Source organism: Kockovaella imperatae (assembly GCF_002102565.1).
Source record: "Kockovaella imperatae strain NRRL Y-17943 chromosome Unknown BD324scaffold_17, whole genome shotgun sequence".
NCBI lineage: Eukaryota > Fungi > Basidiomycota > Tremellomycetes > Tremellales > Cuniculitremaceae > Kockovaella > Kockovaella imperatae.
The window spans coordinates 260,070-277,813 of NW_019028957.1; the positions used below are offsets into that span (position 1 = coordinate 260,070).

Consider the following 17,744-nt stretch of genomic DNA (forward strand, 5'->3'; position numbering starts at 1 on the left):
CAGGGATATGGGGGATGTCATGAGGAGAGAGTTTGACTGCTGGGTCGAGCAGTGCTGGTGAGTGCATGGCTGTTTTCCACCCTCCTCCTTCTGAGCTAACGTCTCTTGCAGGGTCGAAGCGTTTCATTCTGTCTTCGTTCACGATGTCCCAAGTCTCCTCATCCAACTCATCATCCTTCAATCTTCTCCCCAATTTCTCCGCAAGCAGATCGTTCATGGTGGCTCAGCCGTGGACAAGCTGTTCCAGACACAAATGCTCAAGCTCCTCTTTGCCGAGATTGAGCGACGCCTCTCGGGTCACAGGATATCCGAAGCTGGTCCTTCGACCCCTTCTCCCACGAGTCCCGCTCAACCGTTCCCATCATTATTACCCCGTGATGGCGTCTGCTTCGACTCGTTGGCCGCTCTGCATGGCACGCCAAAGGAGAATGACGACCATGGCATGTGTTTGTGTCAACTGACCACATGTACTGGATGTTTCCACACTTCCGGCTTGTCACGGCGAGGACCCCATTGTCTCTTACCGTTCGAATTGACAGACACCCCCCATGTCACACAAGGCTTTGCGGGGAAATTTGAAACTGAGGCTCAGGCTACCAAACGTATCGAAGATCTCAAGGGACCTTCTGGACCAGCATTGAAGCCACAGAATCTACCCCAGGATGTTGGATTTGTCCGACATTCCAGGAATCGCGCCAACGGAGATACGCCTCTCAAACCACCTATCCTCTTTCAACATCCTCAAATGACAGACGTTCTCGCGGTCGAGGAACACATCCGTTGGAGATTGAAGGAGATGGGCGCGACGGATCCCGCGGTGGAGACCCGTTATGGACCATCCAAGAATGATCCTGCAGCTTTGGAAGGCATCGATTTGCCGGAGACGGACGGCAAAACGGACGATGGAGACAAGTCAACGGCGTCGGCCGAGACTGGAGCGAAAAAGATGCGCGTCGTCAAAGTCCAGAGGGGCAAGGGCAAAGTCAGAAGAGTCGTCGATGGTCCGAATAAGACCAAGGACGAGGAAAAGGACAAGGCTAGATGTTTCTTGCCTTCTACGTGGACCGATGAGACAGCTCAAGCGAGGAATACGGCCATCGTGCTGACATTTCGGCATTTCGTCAAGGTGGGGGGAGGGATCTGTCGACGCACGCGAATGCTTGCTGACCTGTTTTAGCTTCTTCACCAAGTCGCCATCTCCGTATCGCCTTTTTCGTATCCTTCCTACGCCGACGACGTGCTTGAGTTGAGTCAAGTTCACCCCGTCGCCATGTACAGACGCCTTGCGGAGCCTTCTGTGACTCGTCGGAAGAATGGCACTGAGACTCGAGCCTGGCAAGAGTGTATGGACAAGTGGACCGAAGAGCTAGGAGCGAAGGAGAAGGCTCAGGTGAGCGACGTCTCTCTCTCACTCAGCCTTGCTGATCCAACTCAGGGCAACAAATACGTGTCCGCTGTACAGCACCGCAAAGCAGTCGACTACTACACTCGCGCCATATCCCTCGACTCAAAAAAGACGGTCTATTATTCCAACCGTGCGGTCGCGCTCAATGCCCTAGGCGAGCATTCGCGAGCCGAACAAGATTGCAAACACATCTTGCTGAAGGATTCCAAGAACGGCAAGGCATTCTTCCAACGTGCGATGGCTCGTCGAGGTCTGGGAAGGTGGAGAGAAGCGGAAGCAGATCTCAAAGAGGTGTTGAGGTATCAACCGGGCAACGATAGTGCAAAGAAGATGATGATGTTGGTCAAAGGGGAGATAGCAAAGTTGCCAAAGCAGACCGTTGAGGATGCAATGGACTTTTGAGTTCTCCCTGAGTTGGCACCATGGGTAGCCGTGACGTCGCAACCATTGCGTTATCATATACATGTCCTGTTACAGACTTTTGATCCCCATATCACACACACACACACACACACAACAGCTTTAACGACGGACACCCTGGTTGGTCCTCGTTGTACCTCTCCGAGCGTTGGCTAGAGAGATTAGCGCTCAAAAGTCTTTGTACACCCACCTCGTTGAATGGTCGCTCGTCCTCTCGCAGCTCCGATACCTCTTCCACGCATGGCATTTGGACCCACTCGTTTGAACATGGGTGCATTGGCCAGCAGGTCGGGGACGATGATAAAGCGGATCTGGAAGAGTGTGTCAGTGTGTGCTCGTTTGCCCAATTGCGCAGGAGCATCTGTCCCGAGCTCCAGAAGGTAGTCTTTGAAAGCGACAGTCTCCAGCCCTCCCTCTATATATGTATGCAATTCTCGGGAACCCACCATGCTGCCCCGGATGTACACCTGTTCCAACTGTGATACCCTCCCATCCCTCGCCGTGACAGTGATTTCCCTCAACGCAATGTTCAACGAGTCCTCAGCTTCCATCAATTTGCCACGGTACATCTGGAGAGAGAGAGAGAGTGATCAGCGAGCCATCAATACCCATAGAGCCCCACCTCGCCTGTCTTGAGCTCGACCGTGATGATGTGCCCTAAAGACTCGTGTAAGAGTTTGACTGGAACTCCGAGATTCGCCATGATGAGGGTGTCGTAGGGCTGGGAGACGTCAGGTGATTCGAGGAGGACAACTGCTCGGTTGATCTCGTCCAAAGAAGTCTATATGGATGATCCGACCGCTGAGAGTGTTCCACCTGGTGCTATTGAGACTGAATGGCAAGTGTCTTGCCCTTGTGTCGTCGAGGATTGATCTTTTGAATTTCAGGTGAAAGCAGCAAGGATCATTAGCGAGGGGCTCTATTAAATTTCTCTGTCGAGTGTGGCAGGTGGGCCAACCAGAAGGACACGGTATTGGCAAGGGCATGGACAGCTCAGACAGACTGGCGATAGTACTTGAGGCGTTCTCTTGTAACATATGACATGCGCTAGCCAGCTGGCATCGATATGTGATTCATGCATTGTGAGGGTACCTCCTCAAGCTCGTAATTCGCAGCCTCAGCGCTTTTAAACAGTTTCATATACCTGACTGTATTCCACCCATACCAACGGTCAATGCACCGTATCCATGAGCTCTGATCCGTTGTCATCAATAGTTATCAATTACAGTGCATAGGACTCGCCGCAACAAGGAATCGATAACAAGGCCGCGTCCGGTGCTCGAAACTGAAGAGTGCGTCCAATGTGGCGGCCCCAGCCCATATCACCTTGACTACGGCAGTCAGGTCGACAACGGCGTCCAATCGAGAAAACGTTGTCAGCAACTGTCGCTTGCTTGGCTGAGATGATCTCCAAGCAGACTGCAGATGGACGCACAGCAGTCTACACCGCAACTAAGGCGAAATGTGTGTGTCTTCAAGGGACTGGCCAGTCATAAATACAGTAGCTGTGAATGTCAATCACGCTATGAGCTCCTCCCTCTGTCCATATCATCATGACCTCGTCTTCTCTGCCTGAATCCACAACACTTCCATCATTCGGCGAGCTTCTCGCCTCGATCTCACACATCGACCGCGGATCTGACAGGATGAACATGACACGGCGAGACCACCACCTATTCGGTCCGCAAACCCTCCCAGAATATCGAGGGGACTCACGGACGAAACGTGACCTCACAATCCGTCACGTTTGCGATCCCTCGAACGCCAAGCCTTGCGATACCTTTTCTCTGTCCGACTCTCCCCATGTCCATCCCTCAAAGTACGGGCATACTCGAAGAAGCTCCTCTATGTCTAGCGCGAGCGAGCGATACGAAGATAGAGTCAAGGCAATCAAGAGTGATGAAGGGTGTGTCATTGATCATGCGATCGCACCGGTGAGTGGTGTCAATAAAGACAGACCTGATGTACGCCAGTGGGCCAGACCATCATTCGGAAGATCAGCGACGATCCATGGTAATTCCCCGAGGGTTCCTCCTCAGATCGCTGCGCAAAGACCGGAAACCGAAATCATACGCCCTCCTCAGCTAGCCAGTGTCCAGACTGTGTCTGGGGAGGCATCGGTGAGCCGGGGTATATCTCAAAGAGCATTGGAAAGAGGTCAAGATGAGGATTATCGGTCCCGAGTTATCGAAGCGAACGCGGCGGGAGAATTCAAGCGACGAGTCGAGGACTAAGAGAGAGAGAGAGGCACCGACTACTGTCGCGTTTCGTATCGCTTCCACTTCTCCCATACTATGTATCATGAGATTCTCCTCGACATTTGTTCTTGTCGGTCGTGGTCCCCCGATCTCATGCTGGAAATGCAGAGGAGTCGATAGTTTCTCAGACTGCCACATTTCAGCTGCGTTGCACATCGACCTCCTGTATCGGTGCTCGAAGGGATATAGAATCTTCCCATAGTGCTCAGAACAGGTTTGAGTATACATGACCATGGACCAGATAGTCATTGCCCAATATCCTAGCCAACGTTCTGACATTACATAGACAGAGACGAACTCAGGGCAGAGGGATAGCAGCAGCTGCCACACTCGGCGGGATTATTTTTCGTGGAAGTGTGGAAAACCAAACAACTGAGACATAAGATCACGTGATCTGATTTGTCGCGGGCGGTTCCAGCTCGCTGGTCATATAGTCTATTTTTGCTTCCATTCTTCCCCTTCATTTCAACTCTCTTCACTTCGCTATCACTAGCCTGCCTATCATACTTATACCGACAACCTTGGGATCATACCAGCATCTGTGGACACTGGATTTGGATCTATCGACTGCCATTGGACCTGGAAGGAGGGCTGAGCATCACTGGCAGTGAGCTCGTCGGTCCCCTTGCTTTCTCATACTTCTACCTGGTGAGACACGCGTCAAGATCTCTCTCATGTACCTCGCAATGTCCATCTGCATGGCGCTGTGAATGGGTCTGGCTGTCGTGCCAGGCTCATGTGAACTGCTCGACTAACCCCCTTTGGATGATGCTTCTCTTTCCCTTCAACCTCTGTCTCTGCTGACCAGCCAGCTCTTAGGGCTTATTCCCCCCTGTACCGTCCTATCCCTCGGTCCGCCACAAAGTGATGGACCAATCTGCAGCGGCACCCCAAGTTGCTGGATCATCAAGCTCCTCACATATTGGCCTCGAGCAGAACGCCCAAACCTACTTTGAACGTCTTTGGAACAAGCGGTTCAGTGGCCCAGTCCCACTCGATAGCTCTGCGTCATTAAGTAGTCGCTGGCCTCAAAGGGAATCGTCAGGAACTTCCACAGCCATGTCATCGCATAGGCGGCACTTGTCAACTTCATCTGAAGGCCATCACGAGTACGCTGGTCCAGCTCAAGGCCCTACCTATCCTGTAACGTCTGGGCCATCATCTACCCAGGCACATCAAAACACAGTCCCAACCGCTTCTGGCTCTCAATGGAGATGTGAGTCCGCATCCAGCAGCGTGTTCCTGCGCTCCCTGATCTTCTCTGCAGCGGACTGGACAGATAAAAGGAATGGACCTCAAGCGAGACCAGGGTCAACGGAATGTGTACCGAAGCCTTCCTCCGCAGTCACCTCCCTTCGTTTTAGCCAATTGTTGGACGCAAAACTGGCTGCCGAGGGACCACAATCTGGCACCAACGGGACTGGATCGATGTTTTATCCGCCTATGAATCCGACCTCGCAGCACTCGGGCACCTGGTCCTCGGCCCGGACTCCAGATGCCTCTCACTCGGGGCTTAGAAATCTTCAACAGTCTGCTTGGCCATTGAATGCGCCTACAGATCCATCTCAAGGCATCAATCAGAAACCTACCGCGAGCAGCCACCACATGGCTCCGACCCAGCATCTGGCTCGTGACGCGATGCAATCACTGGCCTACCATGCTCAATCACCCGTTCATATCGCCGAGACCACACCTCATCCTCCCCAATCCATCGGAACCCCCCCTACATGGCCACAAATGTTTGAACACTCGCCATACATGCAGATGGTCAATGCGAGCGAGAACAAAGGTCGACCGATCGGACCCCTTTCCCAGCAGGCTTCTGCTGAGATGCCCCCCTATATGCAATGGGGAACAGGTGCGGATCCAAATTGGTCTATGGCTGCGAACGGCGTTCCAAGGCCGTGGCAGAATGATCAATCCGGAGATTTGTCGCAGAACCCGACACCCGCTCCTGTTCCAATGGCTTCACTGGCTCCGACGCCTACCCTGACCCACAAGACTTCGAGCTCAATCGACTCGTTAGACCGGGCTCCCATGACTCCTCCCGTTCTCTTCCCCTTGCAGGGCAACGAACACATGTATCCGTCGGCAGATCCAGCACCTATGGGTTATCCCATGCATACTGCATCTGATGTACCAAGCAATGGGGACATCGGCGCTGGATATATCGGCGTCGGACAAAATCGGAATGGGTCCGGTTCTGGCTCTGGTGCCAATGGGGATGGAGACATGCCATCTGGATTTGGGAATGATCAAGGAGATGACCATGGGGATAATGGAGAGAATAATGGTGGGGGTGGCGGCTCTGGAGGTGACGGTCAGGATGGTGAAAATGGCGGTCCCCCGACGAGCAGGAAGCGGGTCAAGCTGCCTCTGGCTTGCCACTTTTGTCGTCGGAGGAAATTAAAGTGAGTGGATGATGGTCCGACCACGTGCTGACTCTGACCTAGGTGCGATGGTAAACGGCCTGAATGCGATAACTGCTTGAAACGTGGCGAGGAGTGCATTTATGACGATCATGTCAGGCGCCGAGGACCTGGGAAGCGGACCAAGGAGATGCGAGACAAGGCAGCACGGGAGGCTGTTGAAGCTGGCATGACCAACCCAAATTCGGCGGGAGGAAATGGCATCGCAGGACCGTCTGATTTAGACGCTGGAGATTTTAGTGGTGTTCTGGAAGAAGGCCATTCGCTCGCTGTGGATGGGATCGATGGACTCGGTCATCATCATGAGTATGATGGAGGCGATGGAGCAGTGATGGAAGCCATGGACGCCGTCATGGGAGCGGGGATCAACCTCGACATGGGATCCGATGAGGGAGCACTCCATCACATGGCTCGAGTGGGAATTGAAGGCATCGAGGGCATGGCGGATCACTCCAATTCGTCCGATTTCTTGGGATCTGGGTTGACAGGGATAGGAGTGGGTGGAGGGAATGGCCAGTCAGCCGGAGCTGGCGCTACTGTCGGAGGAGAGCCTAGTACGCTAGCGGAGCTCAGTATAGATCCTTCGCTCAGAGGCATAGGCGTGGAAGGGAAGGGGAAAAAGAGGAAATTGGAAAACGAGACGACTGGCTTCGAAGAGGTCACTGCGAAGTTGGATAGGTCATGATGGTGCAATGGTTTAGAAGAAAATCACTTCGTTTTCGCTCGCCTTTATACTTGTCTTGAGATGTTATTGTCGGATAAGCTCGTCCAACAATGCCCGGATGGTGGCTTTCGCTGCTCACCATGGTCGCGCACATGGGTCATCAAGGCTGTCTGTCCGTCTGTCATCATCTCGGATCCTAAAACGGTGAAACGTTTCGGATCCGAAACGTGTATATTTCGGAGAGTCGGCCAATCATGAATTATCGACATTCAACAATATCAGACATACAAGGCATCCCGCTTCATCATGAGAAGATAACACAGACATCATGGCCCCAAGTAGACGACCTCAGAATGTTGTCCGATCAGGAAATGCTGGTAATTCTTCCAAGCCCAAAGATAAGGACAAGGATCCGTCGAGTAGTAGTGGTGCCAACGGATCTGCGAATGGATCGACAGATGGTCCTCCACGACCCCCTCCTCTGTTCCCTGTGGGATACAAGACGCCCTTGAGCATGCTATATGAAAAATGTCAGAAAGCCGGCTGGGAAAAACCTCTCGTAGAGACGGTGAGTGGGTTCGCGTGGAGTCATGCGTCGAGCGCGCGGTCCTATGGCTGCCATATCTATCCATAATGATTCACGTCCGCTGACACTCTATACCTCGTGTGTAGCGACCTAATCCCGGCTCTTCGCCTACCACCTGGACTGGCTATGTGACATTGCGCAAGCGGATCAGCAAAAACATTTACGACCTCGACACGGTTAGACTGACACCTCACCCACCATTGGAGATCGCTACGGCGGTCGAGGCAAAGCACTACGTAGCGACCTATGCTATGTTCAGGGTGAGACTGGGGTGTCAAATAGCTTATTGACGGCTTCAAATCAGTTCTGTTCACACCTGCCCATGGCGATGACTCTCCCTCCCTCCATCAGACCCTACTGGTCCACTTTGACAGCTGAAAAGGCTTCTGCGCCAGACCACCGAAGCTGGGAATGGAGTCCTGACCCCTTTGCTGCGAAACACGAGGTGGAAGAACGTCAGGCCAAACGAAAAGGAAAGGAAGCGGCTAGAGCCGCGGAGAATGGTAGAGACGATGGTGAAGGCGGTGCCGGAGGGAGTGGTAAGGGTACGCCTGGTGGTAGTGGACGTGGAACTCCCACGGGGCCCGGAGGCAAGATGTGGGAGGGCGTACCAGAAGTCAGGATGGCTCCGGGTCTCCGGGAACAGGTCGAGGGTGTCGTGAAAAAGGTGAGTCGAGATGTCGTTTGAACATCGTCTGATATCTCGTTCAGATGATGCGACGCTTCCCTACCGCTGTGTTGGATGCAGCTCGAGACACTGGTGCAACCCTTGCCTCTTCAAAGTCTGGAGTCTCAACGCCTTCGGTCGACCTAGCCTTGCTTCAAACTCAGCTGATCGATCTGAAATTCCGACCTGCTCATGTCTCCTCTGCACTTACTGCCCTGCAATCAGCCATGGCTCGACTCGACTCGTCTTCTGGAGGTAGCACGTCAGATCCCTTTGTCCTGTCCCTGTCCATGCTCAGTCCACTGGAAGCCACGATCGAATGGCTCTTGTTACATTTGCCTGAAGACGACCTTCCAGTCAGATATCGAACCACCGCAAGCTCGAGCGACTTTGTCACCGGTGCCACAAAGGGCGGAGCAGTCAAAGGGTGGATCGTGAACAAGCTCGTCAAGCAAGCCGGGTTTCCGCGCAAGGTCGTCGAAGCCATTTTGCAGGAAGACGTTGCGGAAAGTCAAGCTTTAGCCATCCTGTGCCGTCGATTATGTGGCTGGCAACATGCAGATGACGGATGGGGAGTTGACGATGTACATGTGTACGACGAATCAGACCCATCGGAGCGCGATACGGCCCGGGAAGAGGAGAACCTGGCCCTTGAAGCGCTTCTAGGCGAACGCTACCGGCAAGTGTCCGCTACAGAGTACACGGTCCAGATCGCCTCTACAACTTCAAACGACGAAATCTTCCTGCACATCATCAACGACGCTGCCTCGCCTTACCCTTCTGCAGCTCATGCGACACATCCTCCGGCCATGTTCATCGCTTCGTCCACCATTCCATCGTATATGCGCCTCGCGCTCCTTGCATCACTCTACGAAGAACTCAGAAATCCAGAACGAGGCGATCTGAGATCAATCTTGGAATCCGGTCAAGGCGGAGCAGTTTTCAGCATGATCGAGTACCTTGAACAGGCCCTTCCTGATATGATTGAGTCACCTCCAGATATCGGAAAAGTCGCGCAGCATCTCGTTCCACAGGCTGAGGAAGTGGTCGAGGAAGCTGCACCGAGGAAGCAAGTCGCCACAAAGACCAAGGGAACCGTGAAGAAGAGACAGATCACAGAGCATGATCATCGGAAAGCCCGAGATCGGCAAGAGACGATGAAGAGAGACCCAAAGTATGCTGAGATGATGGCGGATAGGCGGAAGCTACCCGCGTGGAAAGAGAGGGAGAGGATTGTAGAGTTGTTGGAGACCAATCGCGTGTTGGTCGTCGTGGGAGAGGTGAGCGTGGCGACACAAGGCGAATGCTGAACGAATGTGCAGACCGGTTGTGGTAAAAGGTGTTCAACATGGTCCAATTGAAAGGTCGAAGCTGACTTTCTGGCAGTACACAGCTCCCTCAATTCATCCTCGATCACGAGATCGAGGCCAATCGCGGGGGCAGTACAAATATCATCGTCACGCAGCCACGACGAGTCGCCGCCATGGGCGTGGCATCGCGAGTCGCACAAGAGCGGCTCGAAGATGTGGATCAACAGCCATCCTCTGTAGGCTATGCCATCCGTGGTGAAAGAAAAGCCAGCACAGAAACGAGGCTCCTGTTCTGCACGACTGGAGTCATCCTTCGTCGACTTGGGTCTGGAGATCCGGATCTTGAAGGCGTCAGCCATGTCGTTGTGGACGAAGCTCACGAGCGTGGTGTGGATACTGATCTGTTCATTTGCCTATTGAGGGACTTGCTGCAGAGAAATAAGACGATCAAGGTGGGTAAGGGCAGCCGCGCGCTTAGTCTGACGGACATAGGTGATCTTGATGTCCGCGACGATCAACGGTGAGCCGAGACGTTCCAAAACACCTTTAAAGCAGCTGACGCCTCGTAGAGCAAATATTCATCCGTGAGTCGATCCAAATCTCTCTCCTTCTCCTCATGACCTGCGTTTGATACCTCTGCAGAATACTTTGGCGGCTGTCCTAGCTTGACTATTCCGGGCTTTACACATCCCGTCACGGATCAGTGAGCTGCCGAGGGCCATTTTCGTGACGCAGAAGCTTATTGTCCCTCAGCTATCTCGAAGATACTATCACTCAGCTGAGCTTCACCGCTCAACCACAGAGATTTGGTCCAAGGCAGACGGAGGAGCAGAAGACTTCAATCCGAGAAGCATTTGCGAAACTCAATCTTGATCCTAAAGCTCAGCAATCGCTCGAGATCCTCGCTGCTTCGGACCGGATCGATTATACTCTTGTCGCTGCGGTCGTCAAGCATATCGTCACGACGTCTTCTGAAGGTGCCATTCTCATCTTCATGCCTGGAGTCATGGAAATTCGACAATGTACGACCGAGTTGCAGAACGCGTCCCTGGGTTCAGTCGAGATCTTGCCGCTTCACGCAAACTTGTCGAGCGCTGAACAGCGATACGTGTTCTTGTCGACCGCGCCGCGACGCAAAATTGTCGTGGCTACCAATGTGGCCGAGACATCCGTTACGATCCCGGATGTCGTCTATGTTGTCGATGGTGGAAAAGTTAAAGAGACGCAATACGATGCCGAAACGAGCATGCAGCGACTTGTGGAAGTGTGGACGAGTCGAGCGTCAGGGAGACAAAGGCGAGGTCGTGCTGGACGTACTCAGCCAGGTCATGTGAGTGACATTGTGGCCGCAGTGGGCTGACCATTATCACAGTGCTACAAGCTCTACACTCGCCGGACGGAGAACAATTCGATGCCTCGATTCCCAATCCCTGAGATTCTCCGGACACCGCTCGAAGCTCTATTCCTACAGGTCAAAGCGATGAATGAGGAGACGGATGTCAAGGCATTCCTCAGGTGTGTAAAAATCCCCCAGGTCGTCAGCGGACTCACACACTCCACAGCAAGGCGATCGACCCGCCGAAACTCGACGCGATGGATGCTGCGTGGAGGATCTTGCTAGACCTCGGAGCTGTAGAAGGCGAAGACCAGACTAGCAAGTTGACTGCCTTGGGACGACACGTGAGTTTTGAGATTTTTCTGCAGATAGGATCTGACCGTATACCAGATGAGCATGATCCCTGTGGATCTGAGACTGGCAAAGATGCTCGTACTTGGGACCATCTTCAAGTGTCTCGATCCAAGTGAGCTCCCCTCCCGAATGCCTTTCGTGCAAGCTGACAACTTCCAAGTCTTGACCATCGCCGCGCTGTTGTCGTCCAAACCTCTGTTCACATCGCCAATGGAGAAGCGGGACGAGGCGAAAAAGTGAGTGCAGAGCTCCCAGCAAGTCAGGGCTCATAAGTCCCTTCAGAGCCCGAGAATCTTTTGCTAGAGCCCGTTCTGATCTCTTGACTGACGTGGAGGCGTACGACGCTTGTATGGCCGTGAGGACAAAAGGAGGAGATCATTCCGCCGTGAGAGCATTCTGCGACAAGGTGAAGTGGTGCACTGTGTTTGACCCTCGGACGCTGACACTGAGCCGCAGAACTTTATCAGTCAAAGCACCATCCGAGATATCACATCTCTCCGACAAGACTTCATGGATGCCTTGTCACAGCTTGGTTTCGTAACCCACCGATCGGACAAGCTCATTGAAGGATTGTCGATCAACAAGCACAATGACAATCTTGTCAAAGGCATCATTGTTGGCGGCCTATATCCTCGTATAGCGCGAATAGCGATGCCCAAAGCTTTGTTCGAGAAGATTCAACAGGGGACTATACAAAAGGATGCAAGTCACATCGCTTATGGAGGAGATATCATGCTCACGCACTCTTTCTGCAGCATGAAGCGAAAGAAGTCAAAATGTTTGACTCATCCGGACGAGTGTTCATTCACCCGACTTCCATCTTGTTCTCTGAGAGTGGCTTCAAATCGGGTTACTTGGCCTATTTCGCCAAGGCCGAGACGTCCAAGGTTTTCCTACGAGACGCGACAGAGGTGAGCAAATACGGCATCATTACTGAAACCCTTTCGCGCTCTCAGGTTCCACTATATGGTCTCCTCTTGTTTGGTGGTCAGATCACCATCAATCATTGGGTCGGCGGAATCATGTTGGGCAAAGATGGTCAAGTCAAGATGAAGGCAGCTACGAGAATTGGCGTGTTGTGTTCCCAGCTGAGGTGAGTTGTGACCACAGCATACAAAGGGGGGGGGAGAGGAAAATTGCTGATCCTATTAGACGCCTGCTCGATGCGCAATTGGCAGAGCAGATTGACAATCCGCATGAGAGCCAAGTCATAGGGAACGACGAGGTGGTGAAGGCGATGATGGCTTTGCTGGCGAGAGACGGGTTGAGTCAGTAAGGGTGTGTGAGGGAACACAATCTGTACCTATCTGCATATCTTGATACATCACGCATTACATCTAGTCCCCGAGTACCCTTACATGCGAATTTACCCTGGTTATACTCCAGAACGATGTACGACCTTTCGTTGTCCGGAGAATCTCACCACTTCCCTCTTCTCCAAAACGTACAGACATTTCTCCAACGCATGCTGAGAGTACCCTTGCTGAGTGACAAACTCCCGTGTGAGACTCGCATAGGAAGTACTCCATCCGATCGGCAGACGCCTCTTCAACTCCTTTTCAATGGATTCCATCTGACCCCTGAGCTCAGAGTTGGACATGCCGTCTACTGATCCCGCAGCTACAGCGTGCATCGTAGACTGCTTGAACAGGCGAATGGCTTCTTCAACGTGATGCGGTAAGACGGTTGGTGAGAGCGAGACTTTGGCAATGGATTCAGAGACTCGGATGATGGCTTCGAGTTGACTACAGAGGAGTCAAATGGGGTCCAGACGTGTGATTGTGATCACGAGTGCGAGCATCATGCAAACTTACCGGACGGTAATGGGGATGGAAGACCTTTCATCATTGTCCCGTTCAATTTGAGCCACCTGTTTTCGGAGCGAGACGAAATGACTGCTGAGCATCTCCGCAGCTTCAGGCGTCAACCTCGGCGCACAGCGTCTGGGCCGCGTCAGCTGTCATGCTCAAAGAAGAACCAGCTTACGACTTGGCATAAGTGATGTATCGCTTCATCCGCTCAATGTCAATCTCCCCTTCGACCTCTTGGTCAATCTCCTTGTTCATGTGAATGTTCATGACGTGCTTGGCGATCGTCTAAAAAAAGAGGCATCAGCGAAGTCTGAGTCGGAAAGGACCGAAATCTCACCCTATCCCTCGCCTCATTATGCTCGTCTTTGAGAAGCCAGATCAAGTCGAATCGACTCAGAATGGTGGTCTGGAGGCTGGTCAGCTATTTCATCAAAGACGAGGACCAGCTGATCTCACCTGGAAGTCGATATTCTCGCCTGGTGACTTCATGTCATCGTACCTGAACAGAGTGAGCTGGTGACATCGCCAATGCAACTACTTAGCTCACCGTCCAAAGACAGGGTTGGCAGCTGCAAGAACTGATGTTCTACTATTGAGCATGGTCGTGATACCTGGGACAGATCAGAACACGATTGCGTTGCAGCGGAGGGATCTGACGCACCCGCTTTGGCAATAGAGATGGTCTGTTGTTCCATGGCTTCGTGGATGGCTACTCGATCTTCGTCCCTCATTTTATCAAACTCGTCAATGCAGACGACACCTCCATCAGCAAGGACCATGGCACCTCCTTCGAGGTAAAATTCGCGCTATCAGAATGAGCTTGATGTTCGGATCTGTAGATGGGGACGAGCTCACCGAGGCAGGGTCCCGCTGCACTGAGGCCGTCAGACCGGCTGCTGATGAACCTTTTCCAGATGTGTACACGGATATCGGCGCGACCTGAGGGTATCAGCGCACGAAGATGGGCTCGCCTCCGACTCACCTTCTCCACAAATTTGAGCAACTGTGACTTGGCAGTTCCGGGATCTCCGAGGAGCAACACGTTGATGTCACCACGCAATCTCGCACCGTCCGGTAGAATCTTCTTGCTCCCTCCGAAAAGAAGACTGACGACGGCTTTCTTGATATCTTAGAGTTCAGTCAGTGTCGCACCCTGACTTCCCTGTCAGAATTCTCGCGCACCAAGATTGCCATAGATGGACGGCGCGACACTGCTCGCAAACCTCTCGTAAAGATTATCACTCCTTCCAAGCTGCTGAAATTCTTCCTCTTCTTCTGGTGTAAAAGCCTTGGACCCCGGTGATGATAATGAGCTATCAAGTTCGATGCCCTGCAGGCGTAGGTACGGTTGCCTGAGGGCGGGCGCTCCAGCTGTGCTTTTCTGCAGTCGTGTCAGCGATGTCGAAAGCCTTAAGACGCAGCAGACTCACTCCTTTGGACGGCGCAAAAGTCGAGTAGATACCGGTAGCGATTATGCGAGAGCCAGGTACCACTTTACCTGTCAAATATCTAGGCTGCGTCAGCTTCCCAACAGAAACCCGACCTCTGTAGCTCACCTTTCGGCATGTACTGTCATGTGCCTTGGGAGCTCTCCCACAGGAACCATATCTGGCGCTTCTTGCAATTTGATCGTCTGTTGATCACAGAATGTAGATCGATCATGGAGGATGATGAAAGGGTCAAGGGGACAGTCCTTCTTCTGTCCTTCAGGCGCGGGCCTGCGTCGCAGCATGAGCAAAAGGGGACTGACACACGGTGTGACAGCACCACTCACACCATGCATCTCCGTGGCAACGCCGCCTTTTCACCACCAAGTGTACTTGGAACCTTGACGATTTGGACACTTCTGCACCCTTTACATTGCAAGTGCAATTCGGTAGCCCTGGACGAGATTTGAGAGGCGTTGATGACGATACCAGGGAGTCGGACGAGGGTGGTGAGTGTATTGGCCTGGGAGGGATAAGCGAAGTGGTCCCAAAGCGAGTCATTTCGATGCTCACGGTGAGATCCCTGAATTGCAACAAGTTCATCCCACTCTTCAAGACGACCTGCATCGCTGGGACAGACTCTGCAGCCGTCCTGCTTAACTCAGCTTCATTCGCCGTCGGATGGAGCAGAGCACGAGCGAGCCGCGTCAGGGCAGATTCAAGCTACGCCTGAGCTTGGACCTCTGCCGGAGTTGGCTTACCAATGGGATGACTTCGCCAGGCTGTCCTTGGACTTTCTGACCTAATTCTTCGTTCCATGCTCCCAGATCTCCTAGATCCACTTCGAGAGAGTGATGGTGCATCAACAGACTCGATCTGAGCCTGTCTCGATAGATAAATTCGCCTCCGACCCTGTATCCGGATAAGAATTGGTAGAATTGATCTTCAATGGCACTCGGGGACTCGGGATGGGATTCCCCAGGTAGCACCGAGATGCTGTAGACGCGAGATGGATCGAAGCCGGACTGAAGAGTGTCAGGGAAGAAGGAATGAGATTCGCTGGACTCACCATGTTGACTATACTACCAGCCTATGCCACGGAAGATGGTGTGAATGAGTGAGAGGATAGAGATGAGAGAGAGAGAGAGAAATGAGGAAATGGTAATGTTCAGGAAGACGCGTCGGATTCGCACCACGCGTTGAAGGCCACGTGGACCACGTGGAGGAGAATGACCACGGGACTCGACACCTCATCAGATCACTACTACTGCTCCTAGCGGTACGCGGTCTTATCGTCAATCGTCTTGCTCCACATGTATCCGCCAGCCTGTCAACTGCCTCTACTGAACAATGTTTAGCTTTCGAGCCAGGCAAATCAAGTGCTCGCTCCAGAAATGCCAAAGGATATTCATCATCTCTCTCCTCCTTGCAACTGGTCTCTACCTTTCTGATATCCGATATGCTCCATGCTTCTCATTCTCCGTTCAACTCAGTCTCTCACTGCTCTTGCACTCGATGCTCCACCTCGAGGCACACAGATCCACTAACCTATCTCCAGGCACGCGAAAGGGAGCGCAGTGTGCTAATGGATAGGTGAAAGTGAGCGTGAATAGCGCATATCAAAGGTATGGTATGGTAATGGCGTCCGGGACAGTGCAGCCATGATGGATTGAGCGTATATCGATGAGTACAACCTTATGTGCTTCACTTGTCCTCACTAGCCCACTCGGTAGATTCAGCCAGCTCAAAGGCATGGCACACCCCTCTCTTCCTCTCCGCTACTCCTCTACCTCCACTCACCATCACATCCTTTGACACTATCATTCATTCAAACGATCCGAATTTGACCCCGAACACGCTTTCAACAAAGCCCCACTAATAGACTTATCACTCATCTGCTGCGTCACTCTGGCAAACACATCGCCTTCCTTGTCCCCCTACCTATATCTGTGACAGTTATCCCATGACCTAGATCATCATCAACGATCAACAGATCATCACTGCTTACGATCTCAGATGGCACTTGACAATGTGATCGACAGGGCTCAACATCAACAGTTCATCCTGCCTCGCTTCAGGAGAAAGGACGCGGTGTTATAGCGTTGGTGAAGAGAGGAAATGGTCTTACACCGCTCCGTTATCATCTAGCGCTCTCAATCTTCACTTCTGCACTTCACTGCCGGCGCGACCATCTCTTTGCGAGCTCTCTTCACATTTTCCGACGATCTACACCCGCCACCCACAACTGCTGGCCGACCTCTCGTTTCAGCATCCCGAAACGATCACAGAGATCTGTGAGTGTTTTGTCGATCCATGACCAGACATCCCTCCCAACTGTGACTTCCAGCCCAGTCTTTCTCACCATCTTTCAGTCCCTTCCTTTCTTCCTCCATCACTCCTTCCTTTCTCTCTCGAACCCCTCGTACGCTCCCTTCCCTACTTGGAGGAGGATCTACGGGGGGCAGCGTCATACCAAGCTTGCAAGTGGTGTTCTCACCATTCACGCATCAAAAAACAAGGAGTAAAGAGGAGCATGAGAGGAGGGTCACAGTCATTGTTCTCGACACCTTGCGCGCTTCGACATCTCTGATCTGCTTAAGAAGACTTCTGACACGCTTCGACAGAGCCTCTCCGTCCATCGTTCAATCGCGTGTCACAAAGTCAAATCTGATACGCTTGGTCTCCTCGACTGTCAACTTGCCCCTCTTGTCACTTGTCCGGATCTTGGTGAGTGGACTCTCCTTTTATTCGTCTAGACATTCGCATCGTCTTCTTCGAACATACACTCCGTAGCCTCCCTCATGACATGTCGTCCGGCCTGTATGGGACACCCACCAAGCTTCGATGCTCCCATTCTGATGAAGGTGTTATACTGACGTCAAAATGGAACCGCCAGAACTATCGCCCCTGTATCAACACTTGTTACAGCTCCTCTTGACGGCGACTCCGACTCCGACCCCGACGACGACGCCGCCCCCGACGAGTCAACCCCATCTCACGATGGCCTTTGTTCATCAGCAAGGTCCCGTCGGGAGAAGGGTAGCACCATCAACACATGTCACGCAGCTCTATCCTCA

The 17,744-nt window shown here is 52.6% G+C and overlaps 5 protein-coding genes across 5 annotated transcripts; 3 read left to right on the plus strand and 2 right to left on the minus strand.

Moving 5' to 3' along the window:
• Positions 1–19: 19 nt before the first annotated feature.
• On the plus strand, positions 20–1,807 carry BD324DRAFT_610472 (hypothetical protein; the record flags this gene model as incomplete). Its single annotated transcript, XM_022014200.1, has 4 exons — positions 20–57; positions 112–1,126; positions 1,178–1,390; positions 1,436–1,807. The coding sequence occupies 4 exons, from the start codon at positions 20–22 to the stop codon at positions 1,805–1,807; spliced, it is 1,638 nt and encodes a 545-aa protein (XP_021868139.1).
• Positions 1,799–2,683, minus strand: BD324DRAFT_638830 (pre-mRNA splicing factor). The gene is made up of 4 exons (XM_022017161.1): positions 2,448–2,683; positions 2,272–2,394; positions 2,016–2,136; positions 1,799–1,977 (listed from the first exon to the last, which is right to left on the minus strand). Exons 1-4 carry the CDS (start codon positions 2,526–2,528, stop codon positions 1,928–1,930), a joined length of 375 nt encoding a protein of 124 aa, XP_021868140.1. The 5' UTR covers positions 2,529–2,683; the 3' UTR covers positions 1,799–1,927.
• Positions 2,684–4,549: 1,866 nt separating this feature from the next.
• On the plus strand, positions 4,550–7,382 carry BD324DRAFT_638833 (hypothetical protein). The gene is made up of 3 exons (XM_022017162.1): positions 4,550–4,690; positions 4,737–6,494; positions 6,537–7,382. Exons 2-3 carry the CDS (start codon positions 4,951–4,953, stop codon positions 7,195–7,197), a joined length of 2,205 nt encoding a protein of 734 aa, XP_021868141.1. The 5' UTR covers positions 4,550–4,690; positions 4,737–4,950; the 3' UTR covers positions 7,198–7,382.
• BD324DRAFT_638837 (putative ATP-dependent RNA helicase A) lies at positions 7,383–12,733 on the plus strand. Its single transcript, XM_022017163.1, has 19 exons — positions 7,383–7,744; positions 7,849–8,022; positions 8,067–8,429; positions 8,474–9,709; positions 9,752–9,768; positions 9,816–10,191; positions 10,232–10,259; positions 10,309–10,323; positions 10,382–10,442; positions 10,493–11,069; positions 11,112–11,254; positions 11,302–11,419; positions 11,466–11,541; positions 11,590–11,665; positions 11,712–11,835; positions 11,886–12,131; positions 12,185–12,340; positions 12,386–12,522; positions 12,582–12,733. The coding sequence occupies exons 1-19, from the start codon at positions 7,505–7,507 to the stop codon at positions 12,703–12,705; spliced, it is 4,287 nt and encodes a 1,428-aa protein (XP_021868142.1). The 5' UTR covers positions 7,383–7,504; the 3' UTR covers positions 12,706–12,733.
• Positions 12,734–15,812, minus strand: BD324DRAFT_638839 (MCM2/3/5 family-domain-containing protein). The gene is made up of 16 exons (XM_022017164.1): positions 15,737–15,812; positions 15,429–15,692; positions 15,241–15,390; positions 15,015–15,190; positions 14,797–14,958; positions 14,671–14,749; positions 14,423–14,621; positions 14,223–14,368; positions 14,096–14,179; positions 13,902–14,046; positions 13,788–13,851; positions 13,697–13,739; positions 13,578–13,646; positions 13,416–13,525; positions 13,244–13,372; positions 12,734–13,174 (listed from the first exon to the last, which is right to left on the minus strand). Exons 1-16 carry the CDS (start codon positions 15,737–15,739, stop codon positions 12,805–12,807), a joined length of 2,193 nt encoding a protein of 730 aa, XP_021868143.1. The 5' UTR covers positions 15,740–15,812; the 3' UTR covers positions 12,734–12,804.
• Between the last annotated feature and the right edge of the window lie 1,932 nt (positions 15,813–17,744).

Bases quoted from the DNA above. Each gene is read 5' to 3' on its own strand.
- BD324DRAFT_638839 (XM_022017164.1), bottom strand. The intron at 14,959-15,014 runs GTGAGTGGTGCT...GCTGCGACGCAG, and splicing joins TTGCCACGGAGATGCATGGT to GCCCGCGCCTGAAGGACAGA. The intron at 13,373-13,415 runs GTAAGCTGGTTC...GACGCGGCCCAG, and splicing joins TACATCACTTATGCCAAGTC to ACGCTGTGCGCCGAGGTTGA.
- BD324DRAFT_638833 (XM_022017162.1), top strand. From the start codon at position 4,951: ATGGACCAATCTGCAGCGGCACCCCAAGTTGCTGGATCATCAAGCTCC. The intron at 6,495-6,536 runs GTGAGTGGATGA...ACTCTGACCTAG, and splicing joins TGTCGTCGGAGGAAATTAAA to GTGCGATGGTAAACGGCCTG.
- BD324DRAFT_638837 (XM_022017163.1), top strand. From the start codon at position 7,505: ATGGCCCCAAGTAGACGACCTCAGAATGTTGTCCGATCAGGAAATGCT. The intron at 11,070-11,111 runs GTGAGTGACATT...CCATTATCACAG, and splicing joins GACGTACTCAGCCAGGTCAT to TGCTACAAGCTCTACACTCG. The intron at 12,341-12,385 runs GTGAGCAAATAC...TCGCGCTCTCAG, and splicing joins TCCTACGAGACGCGACAGAG to GTTCCACTATATGGTCTCCT.
- BD324DRAFT_638830 (XM_022017161.1), bottom strand. From the start codon at position 2,528: ATGGCGAATCTCGGAGTTCCAGTCAAACTCTTACACGAGTCTTTAGGG. The intron at 2,395-2,447 runs GTGGGGCTCTAT...CTCTCTCTCCAG, and splicing joins TCGAGCTCAAGACAGGCGAG to ATGTACCGTGGCAAATTGAT. The intron at 1,978-2,015 runs GTGGGTGTACAA...TAATCTCTCTAG, and splicing joins ACGAGCGACCATTCAACGAG to CCAACGCTCGGAGAGGTACA.